Source organism: Peromyscus leucopus, chromosome X (assembly GCF_004664715.2).
Source record: "Peromyscus leucopus breed LL Stock chromosome X, UCI_PerLeu_2.1, whole genome shotgun sequence".
NCBI classification, from domain to species: domain Eukaryota; kingdom Metazoa; phylum Chordata; class Mammalia; order Rodentia; family Cricetidae; genus Peromyscus; species Peromyscus leucopus.
In genome coordinates this window covers 72,428,513-72,439,898 of record NC_051083.1, presented here as the reverse complement: position 1 = coordinate 72,439,898, position 11,386 = coordinate 72,428,513, and the positions used below count along the sequence as shown (strand labels likewise).

Here is an 11,386-nt window from a genome sequence, read left to right as displayed (position 1 = left end):
CAGACGCTGTAACCCACAAGCCCCACCTCCCCCAAATCCCCCCATCCTATGAGACTACAACTGTTCCCTGAGATAGCCTGCCAGCACTGGATTGGACTAAGAGGTGAGTCTTTATCCTCATACCCAAACACCCCAGGCCCTAGGCTTTGGGCCCAGGGACATAACCTTGAGCCCCCACATGACCACCCATTGCAGTCCCAGCTTCAGGCCAGTCATCAGACCTCTTGCAGACACATGGGACAACCACCATCCCTCACCAGACTGTGTAATCCACAAACCCCACCACTCCCAAACCCACCCAACCTCTGAAACTGCAGCTACTTCCTGAGACAGAGCCCACAAATGCCAACTGGACAAAGAGCTGCTCCCTGAGAAAAAGAGTCCATCAGCACCAAATAAACCAAGAGACCGAACTAGACCAAGAGCTGCCACTGGACCAAGAGTATCAATGAGACCAAGAAAGGCTCCCTAAGACACAGACACCACTTGCACCATGTGGAGAAAGTGATGGGTAGACACCAGTGCAAAAATACAGTCAACAACATAAAAAACAATATGGCTCCATCAGAACCTACATCAACAAAACCTGAACATCTCAATGCTGAAGAAACAAAAGAAATCAACCTTAAAAATGACATTAAGAAGATGATAGAGATCTTTAAAGAGGAAATGAAAAATTGCTTTAAAGAAATCGAGGAAAAGTAAAACAAAATATTGGAAAAAATTAGTAAATCCCTTAAAGAAAGCCAAAAGAAAGCAATTAAACAGGTGAGGGATACAAAAAGTGTACAGAACACCAAATAGACTGGATCAAAAAAAAAGTTCCCTTGCCACATAATAATCAAACCACTAAACATACAGAATAAAGAAAAAAATTAAGAGCTGCAAAGGAATAAAAGGCCAAGTAACATATAAAGGCAGACCCATAAGAATAACACTTGACTTCTCAATGGAGACTCTAAAAGACAGAAGGTCCTGGACAGACGTTATGCAAACACTAAGAGACCATGTATGCCAACCCAGACTATTATAACCAGCAAAACTGTCAATCACCATAATGGAGTAAAGAAAACATTCCATGATAAAACCAGATTTAAACAATACATTTCCACAAATCCAGCCCCACAGAAAGCACAAGAAGGAAAAATCCAACCTAAGGAAGTTAGATACACCCATGAAAACACAGGCAATAGATAGTTCCACACCAACAAATAGCAAAGAAGGGAAATATACAACACTACCAACAAAAAAATAAATGACAGGAATTAACAATCACTGGCCATTGATATCCATTAATACCAATGGTCTCAATTCACCTAAAAAGAGACACAGGCTAACAGAATGGATATGAAAACAAGATCCATCCTTCTGCTGCATACAAGAAACACACCTCAACTTTAAAGAGAGACACTATCTCAGAGTAAAAGGTTGGATAACGACTTTCTAATCAAATCTATTTAAGAATAAAGCTAGTGTAGCTACCCTAATATCTAATAAAATAGACATCAAACTAAAATCAATAAAAAGAGATTGGAAAGGACATTACGTATTTATCACAGGGAAAATCCAACAAGATAAAAATCTCAATTCTGAATATTTATCCCCCAAATACAAGGGCACCAACATTTGTAAAAAAAAAAAAAAAAAAAAAAAAAAACATCACTAAAGCTTAAATTTAAATCACACATCAAACCCAATATTCTAGTAGTGGGAGATTTCAATACTCCACTCCACTTCTACCAATGGACAGGTCTGACAGACAAGAACTTAAGAAATAAGGGAACTAACAGACATTACAACTCAAATGGACTTAGTTGATATTTACAGAACATTCTACCCTAACAGAAAAGAGTATACCTTCTTCTCAGCACCCCATGGAACCTCCTCTAAAATCAACCACATGCTTTGTCACAGAGCAAGCCTCAACAGATACAAAATAATTGGAATAACCTCTTGTATTTTATTGAACCAAAATTCCTTAAAGTTAGATTTTAACAACAACAAAATTTACAGAAAACCTACAGTCTCATGGAAACTGAACAATGCCCAAATGAATCAAAAATGGGTCAAAGAAGAAATAAAGAAAGAAATTAAAGATTTCCTAGAATTCAATGAAAATGAAAGTACAACATACCCAAACTTATGGGACACTTTGAAAGCACTGCTAAGAGAAAAATGCATAGTATAAAATGCCCACAAAAAGAAGATGGAGAAATCTCACACTAGTGAATTAACAGCACACCTGAAAGCTCTAGAACAAAAAGAAACAAACTCACCCTGGATGAATCGATGCCAGGAAATAATCAAATTGAGGGCTGATTTCAATGAAATAAAAACAAAGAGAACAATACAAAGAATCAATAAAGCAAAGACTTAGTTCTTTGAGAAAATCAACAAGATAGACAAGCCCTTATCCAAATTAACCAAAAGGCAGAGAGAGGACATCCAAATCAACAAAATCAGAAAAGAAAAGGGAGACATAACAGACAATGAGGAAATTCAGAGAATCAACATGTCATACTTCAAAACCTGTACTCCACAAAATTGGAAAATTTAAAAGAAATGGACAATTTTCTGGGTAAGTACCACATACCAAAGTTAAATCAAAACTAGATAAACTATTCAAATAGACCAATAACCTCTAAGGAAGTAGAAACAGTCATTAAAAGTCTCCCAAGCCAAAAAAGTCCAGGACCAGATAGATTGAGTGCAGAATTCTATCAGAATTTCAAAGAAGAGCTAATTCCAATTCACACTAGTGAATTAACAGCACACCTGAAAGCTCTAGAACAAAAAGAAGCAAACTTACCCTGGAGAAATCGATACCAGGAAATAATCAAATTGGCTGAAATCAATAAAATAGAAACAAGGAAAACAATACAAAGAATAAATGAAACAAAGACTTGGTTCTTTGAAAAAACCAAAAAGATAAACAAGCCCTTATCCAAATTAACTAAAAAGCAGAGAGAGAGAGAGCATCGAAATTAACAACATCAGAAATGAAAAGGGAGATATAACAACAGACAATGAGGAAATCCAGAGAACCATCAGGTCATACTTCAAAAAGTTGTACTCCCTAAATTGGAAAATCTGAAAGAAATGGATGATTTTCTGGATAGGTACCACATATCAAAGTTAAATCAAGACCAGATAAACTATTTAAATAGACCAATAACCCCTAAGGAAATAAAAATGGTCATTAAACGTCTCCCAAGTCAAAAAAAAAAAAAAAAAAGCCCAGGACTAGACGGTTTCAGGGCAGAATTATACCAGATTTTCAAAGAAGAACTAATACCAATACTCTCCAAATTGTTCCACACAATAGAAACAAAAGGAACATTACCAAACTCTTTTTATGAGACAGAGTTACCCTCATACCTAAATCACACCAAGATGCAACAAAGATAGAGAATTACAGACCAATCTCCCTCATGAACATTAATGCAAACAAACTCAATAAAATATTGGCAAACCGAATCTAAGAACACATCCAAAATTATCCACCATGATCAAGTAGGCTTCTTCCCAGGGATTCAAGGATGGTTCAAGATATGAAAATCTGTCAATGCATTTGTCAATATATACCATATAAACAAACTGAAAGAAAAAAAACCACATGATCATCTCATTAGATGCTGAAAAAGCCTTTGACAAAATCCAATACACCTTTATGATAAAGGTCCTAGAGAGATCAGGAATACAAGGAACATACCTAAATATAATAAAGGCAATTTACAGCAAGCTAACAGCCAACATCAAATTAAATGGAAAGAAACTCAAAGCGATTCCATTAAAATCAGGAACAAGACAAGACTGTATACTCTCCCCATACTTATTCAACTTAGTACTTGATTTCCTATCTAGAGCAGTAAGACAACAAAAGAAGCTGAAGGGGATACAAATTGGAAAGGAAGAAGTGAAACTTTCACTATTTGCAGATTATATGATAGTATACATAAGTGACCCCAAAAATTCTACCAGGGAACTCCTACACCTTACTCCTACACCTTACTCCTTTGGTAAGGTGGCAGGATATAAGATTAACTAAAAAAAAAAAACAGTAACCCTCCTATATACAAATGACAAATGGGCTGAGAAAGAAATCAGAGAAACATCACCCTTTACAATAGCCACAAATAATATAAAATATCTTGGAGTAACTCCAATTCAGCAAGTGAAAGACTGCGCGGCGTTTACCCACCACCCCCACAGTTCCCCAGAGTTTTCTTGAGTGTGAGCAGCAGGAAATATTAGATAGAAGGATTTATAGTGGAGAATCTTGCGGAGATAAACAGATAGAAAATAAAGGATAGCCTCGAGAGGGCCTGGAACCTATTCCAACGGGCCCGGACTGTCTCTGCCCCAGGGTTTTTATAGAGATGCCAAGGGGTAGAGCAAAAAACCTCCTCCCCCAGCACAGCCAAGTGCAGACCATCCCAAACACCTGCACTCAGGCCCGTGGTCCTGATCATCCTCTATTCGGACCTGCTGGGTAAAGCCACGAGGAACCCGAGAAAGGGCTCCCACGGGTCCCCCCTTCTTAATATATAAAAAAATCACTATTAATGCCATACAGCAATCTCCATAGCTGTTACACCTCCCAGTATGAGAGTAGAGGATGATATAGATGGCATTTCTCTTTTGAATTAGGTCCAAGGTGACTACAGCAGTCTTAGCTGCCTCGAGCCCTTTCTAAACCAAAAACTCTTAAGGCGACTACAAACTGAAAGAATCCCTTAGCTTCATCATTACCATTAACAGGTTAACATAAATATTGCTATACATAGTCACAATTCTCTCAATCTTACAACTCAAGGCAAACTCTTAACAGAACCATTTGAATTAGCATATATGGTGCTATATATAGTTAACAATTTTCTCCATCTTACAACTTTAACTCAATCATTTGAATTTTCTTTTCTTTTTTCTTTTTTTTTTTTTTTTACATTTGTGATGTGATCATTTTTTATTTAACTTTTGCAATGTAGCCCTGACTGGCCTGCAAAATATAAATGGAAATCTTTTTGAATCTTCATGTATCAGATTATTCTGAAAAATTCTTTAATTTTTTGACCATTTCTTGTTCTGCTTCTTGAGACAGGGTTCTGAATTTGCTATGTAGTTGGTGATATTGGGACTACAGGTGTGTACCACAACACCTGGCTTTATTTTTCTAATGATTTGTAAAAGCAGAAAGTTTAAGTAGTAGCTTATAGGAACATGCACTTTTGTCCTGACATTGGACGCCAAAGTTCTCCAACAGGCTTCCCCAATGTAGACTAGGTAGACCTGGCTGGTCAACACCACCAACTTGCAAGCTACTGCAGACTATTCTATTGTCAGAATTTTAATTTTAGACATTAAAATTGAGGGAGAAATGTCAACAAAATGCAAAAACTCCTTTGAAAGAATTTTCTTTCCTCTGAAATATGCATAACTATGAAAAATGCATCTTTTTGTGGGGGAGGCTGTTGAGACCAGCATCACTAGGTAGTCCAGGCTAGCCTCAAACTTTAAACAATCCTGTCTCTCCAGTGGCAGATCATGTTTGAGCAACCATCGCAGGTGAAAAATTTGTCTTATGGCTCTAAAAATCCCTTGAATCAATGAAGAATTCAACCATTGTTTTATATGGCTTTTTGATAATTCTATGTATCTATTTTCTTTCAGTTTGATTCTGTATTGATTCCTATGAAGGAAGCCCAAAACATTCAAGTCTAAAGTCTGTCTGTGACAGTAGTATGAAACATGAGTCAGACGTGTTAAAAACATACTAATAAATCAATCAGTTTGTTGGTTTCCTAGAGACAGGGACTCTCACGTAGCTCAGGCTGGTTTAGAAATCAGTCTTCTCCCCTCATTTTCCACACACTAGGATTACAGGTATATGCCCCATACCCAGCTTAAACAAGCTCCTTTCTAAACTGAAATATTTCTGACTTACTTAAAAATATCATTTTAAAACTCTATTAAAAACATTTTAGATGTGTATGAATAAAATGTGGTCAGATGAGATTTCAGATTAAACCTATTCACAAAACGGATTTTGTTACTGTACCTGTTTGAAATGGGTTTTGCTATCTAGCCCATGCTGGCCTTGAATGCCACCTGCTCCTTAATGTTTTGGATTAAGGGCAAGTGCTACCAAGCCTCCTTAAAATAAAAACTTTGTTCTGTTTTGTGAGAAAGGAGTTCCCTGTATGGTCCAGGCTGGCTTACAGCTCTGTAGCCTAAACTCTCCTCCAACGTGTAATCCTTCTGTCTCACACTATTCCCAGCTTAAAATAGAAATGGAAATGGAAACTAAGTTTGTTGGTAACATGATACCTCCCAGGGTCATAGGACAATAACTGATTCTTCATTGTATCAATTATCTTAAAGGAAAGGCAACTGTCTAAAAAAAAGTCCATCAAAAACATTTCCTGCCGGGCGGTGGTGGCGCACGCCTTTAATCCCAGCACTCGGGAGGCAGAGCCAGGCAGATCTCTGTGAGTTCGAGGCCAGCCTGGGCTACCAAGTGAGCTCCAGGAAAGGCGCAAAGCTACACAGAGAAACCCTGTCTCGAAAAACCAAAAAAAAAAAAACATTTCCTTTACCCGGTCAGCTACATATTTAATCATTTAGCAGCAGCCTATTCTTCTCTTGCATGTTTGGAAGCGGATGTGGACATCTTTTTCTAACATGAACACATAATGAAGATATACTAAATGTCACTCTAACACAGGTTGGCCTCAGACTCATGGCACCCCTCCTGCCTCTGTCTCCTGAGTGACAGGAGTACATGAATGAGCCATTTATGCTGATAGATATCTGTATTTTATCATAAGAAAAAATTAACATTTTTGTGTGTGGTGCTGGGTATTGAATCCATACATGGTAAGAACACACTCTACCACTGAGCCACAGCCCAGCTCAAGGTTAAATTTTTTGTTTGTTTGTTTGTTTGTTTTGTTTTTTGTTTTTCGAGACAGGGTTTCTCTGTGTAGCTTTGCGCCTTTTCCTGGGACTCACTTGGTAGCCCAGGCTGGCCTCGAACTCACAAAGATCCGCCTGGCTCTGCCTCCCGAGTTTTGGGATTAAAGGCGTGCACCACTACCGCCCGGCCTCAAGGTTAAATTTTTATAGCAAATTTTCTGTTGTCAATTTGTATTTTAACTAAGCAAACTAACTCTGTGAGTGGTCTCTAATGGGAAAGAAGGGGTAAAAATAGACAGTTTTAACCAATGACACTGAAAAAACCACACTCTTTTACAACACGAGTGTCTCGGAGAGGCTTTGACACCGGATACTGTGGTAACTGGGGAGTATTTCTAGAGTAACCTGCAGAAACAGTCCATGCTTCCAGCGTTCAGCATGGAGAACAGCTCCTGCTCCCGGCCTTGGTAGAGGGGGACAAGGAGAACCTGTCCCATTCTCAGAGCTATACCATAAAAGCAATGTCTAACTCCTGTTCAACTCTGTTCTTCGTCCATGGCTTTTCTTTTGTATTTCTTTGACTGCTATCCAGGCTCCAAACAGCCAAGAGCTTCCAGAGACACAATAGATTTCCACTCACACAAAGAAGCCATCTTGTGAGATACACAGAGAATGAGGGCATTTTTACAGAAACAGTATAAAACTTACAACCGAGGCAGAGCCAATGTCACATTAGCAGCCCTGCTCACGCTGCAGATGACCTAGCTGCAAACGACCTGGAAGGAACTCTGGACAAGTCTGGCATAAGGGTTCGTGCAATTTATCATAGAACTGTAGCATCTCAAGCACAGGTTAAGTTCAAACACTGAAAGATTTCCTAAAAGACAATAATGAAGGAAGACCTTTCTTGCCTCATAAGTTAAAAATCACAAGACAAATTAGACTGTCCACATGGGCAGTACTATACATTACCAATCCCAAATGGATCACAGGACTCTTAACACACACACACACACACACACACACACACACACACACACACACACCACACCAACACCAGAGAGCATATTATTCCAAATGAACCAACCACAAAAATGATTCCTGTTGTTCATTATCCAACTGTCTATGGCTATCAATTTAGTCGGGCCTGGGGCTGCTTTTTACAAGGAGGGGGCCTCCCATGGCGTACAATGTGTTTTTCTAAACTGTCCAGAATGGCTGCAGCAATCTGCTGGACATAGGGGTCTGTCTGTTCATGTTCTTTGATGTTGTACAAATGTTGTAGTCCTCCTTCTTCAATCAGCATGCTGCAGTATCTTGAAGGATTCTTGCTGCAAACATGTTGCATGGCCCAAACTGCCCACAGCTGGACTCCTGGTGTAGAAAAACAGCCAAGTAGTGGGAAAAATGGATTAAAGGATCTGTATGCTACCATCTCACACTCTGGGGTTGGCCATTTCAAAATAGCTGAATGCAAATCATCAAGAAGAGAATTCCTCTGGCTACGGCTCAAGGTCCATGCTTGTTCACCTCTAGATATCAAATGGGCAATAATCCCAGCTGCAAAGTAACTGACTTCTATTTGCACACTGTGCAGGAGACTGCTGATATGGTCTATGAAATCCTTCCACATTAATTCAGAATGCAGCTCTTGTACTTCAGCTATATTGTTCAACAGTCCTAGAACTTTTTGTTGAATGGATGACTCAGTTGGGAAAGACTCTAGAACTCTCATGAAGAGTTCCAGGCCTTGATTTTCAATGAAATGTCTGCATGTTGTTGGGGATTCGTCTGTGAGGTTCCAAAGGGCACTCAAAGTAAATTTCAATGTAGTGTCCACTGAATTCTGATTAGTTTTCTGCTTCACTATTTGAAGAAGTTGCCGGACAATGAAAAGCTCAGCACCAAGCTGTACAGTTTGTTCTGTAGAAAGCTTGGCAGCCAGGATGGAAATGATAGCAACTGCCATTCTTTGCCTGTTTTGATCTTCGTGGTTGCAAAGCCACTGCATGACAAGCATGGCTGCTTCAAACCTGTTAAATGGAACATCATGAAGAATCTGGTCACTGCAAAGTGAGAGGAGGCAATTCTTCTGTAACTGCTGGTGATTAAGAAAATGTTCCATGGCCTTGAACAGCAAATGGGTCACATCAGCGAGGAGCCAGACAGGCATGCCTAAAGCAAGGTCCTGCTTAGTTAGGTTAAACACACAGGCACTTGCAGCCAGTTGCACAGGCAAATTCATAGGATGCTTCCTCATACCAGTAACCACAAGCCTTAAGATTTCTGGCTTTGTTTTTTCCATCACATGAGTCAGGCTAAAAAGATGAAACAAAGCTTCCCGGACAAAAAATGCCCTTTCGCTGTACCGCCTTAATGCTTCTGCAATTTGAGTTTCATTGGCTTCTCCAGACACCTTCAAGTGTCCTTTGCCCATAAGGAATTCAGAATAACCAGCATCTGTGGCCAGCAAACCTACAAACTGCATGCTGGGCCGCTGCTGTATAAAGGCTTCAACAGCTTTATCTGTCACATGCTTTCTCCCTGAAACATCTAGGGAGACAAGATTGGGCAAGATGTCCTTTTGCTCTAATAATCGAAGGGCTATGTCTGATGTAAATTGCTTATCATCTGAGATGTCAAGATGATTCAGATGTTTTAGTTCCCGAACAACATCCAGGATCTGGGTAGTAGTCATTTTTAAACATTTCAAATGGTGCATGGTGAGAGACTTGAGTCGGGCTTTGTAGGCCAGCAGGGCAGTGATATCTGTGATTGAGGTGTTAGAAATATCCAGGCTTTCCAGTCTAGGCAATGAAGCAACTTCAGCCAGATCTTCATTGTAAAAAAGCACATTAGTGATGCACAGAGCTCGAAGACCAGAAAGCTGGCTGAAACACCGCTCATAAGGATCCTCGAGGGACAGAGTTAATGAGTTTAGTACTAAGTACTGAAGATTTTGCTAAATCCACTTGTTATTGCCAAGGCCACTTATGATGTCTGTGATAGTGATGTCGGCATTCACACCCGTGGCATCAAGTTCTACTAACTTATGGTGGCAGAAGGCTTTCTGGAAAGCAACAGCGGAAATCTTTGCTTTTCGAATGCAAGCGCGCTTTAGCCGCATCTGGTTACCCCTGAAAATTCCCACAGTTCCATCATTCAGCAGACCATGAACTGCCATGGTCTGAAGCAGTCGATCAGCCACCTCCTGTGGAAATACTCCAGGTTCCTGAAGACACAATGTTCCATCTTGTCGTGCTGAACAGAACTTCTCAAGGTTAGTGGTCAGGAAACTCAAGCAGATGTCAAGTAAGGAATAGGGAGATGCTTCCTCCATGGCTGCGTGGGCCTGGTCCTCCGGCATGCAGCCTCGGTCCTGCATGCGGTGGCGGGCCGAACTGGAGCCAGCCCCTAAGATCAGCCGCGCAGGGGCTCCAGGAGGCTCCGGTTGGGCAGCGGCTCCGGGCTGGGCCCAGGCCTTGGCCTCCCTCTTCTGAACTACAGCCCTACAGCCGCAAGCCGCAGCCTGACCCTTGAATTTTCTTGTTAACAGAACATAGGAAAAACTTCGATGTATTCACAAACTTAAACATTTCCTTAACTCCACAAAACCAGGGTGCATTAATATCAATAGGTTTCTGCGAACATAATTCAATCTCATAACTCCTCCTTTTCTTTATAATTTTTTAAACAAAATCTCAAACCTAGTTAGAGGAACCCAAACTTATACAATTCCTACAAACCCATATTGAAAAGCAGTATTTTCAATCTAACCATTAACACTTTGAAAACTTTTATCAAAACATCCAAAAGCAGTTTCTTAATAAAACTCTTTACACCTTTAAAAGTCGTCTCTTAGTATACCCCATTTGCATTTCTTACTAACAAAACATGACATTAATCCACTCAAAGAAAATATTTTTAAAATTAAATAGACTAAGGAATATTAACTCTCCCTTTTATAATTTTTTAAACAAAAAATCTCAAGCCTAGTTATAAAACCCAAACTTCTGTTTAAACAGTTCCATTTGTAACAAAACCAGTTCCATAAGTAATTCCATTCTTACATAAACAGTTCCACAAAAGAATTCATGAATCTCCAGTTAATAAAGCATATATGCATACACAAAATTGCATCTTGTTTCTAGGTAGAAATAAATTTCTTCAATTAAACAGTTCCATTTTTAACCCAATTCCAGAAAACCGTTCCTAGGTCATTACTCAAAATTACCCCATTGCAATGAAATCTCTATTGTTTATTTCATTTCTTAAGTCTTAAAATTCAAATGATAAATTCTGGTACTAGCCTTCCAAATATGGGAAATCCATAACCAAAATTTTTTGTAATTTTATCTCATTTTAAGTTCAAAAAGTTTAAACAAGAAATAAATTCTGGTATCAGGCTTTCACTTCCAAATATGAAGAGACATTTTTCAACCAAAACTTTTTGAAGTTAACAATTTTTGTT

The 11,386-nt window shown here is 39.2% G+C and overlaps 1 protein-coding gene across 1 annotated transcript; it reads right to left on the bottom strand.

The window, feature by feature from the left end:
- Positions 1-7,863: 7,863 nt before the first annotated feature.
- LOC114696812 (protein zyg-11 homolog B-like) lies at positions 7,864-10,335 on the bottom strand. Its single transcript, XM_037199089.1, is given in 1 exon segment — positions 7,864-10,335. A coding segment is annotated over 1 exon segment (2,253 nt). The 5' UTR covers positions 10,301-10,335; the 3' UTR covers positions 7,864-8,047.
- Between the last annotated feature and the right edge of the window lie 1,051 nt (positions 10,336-11,386).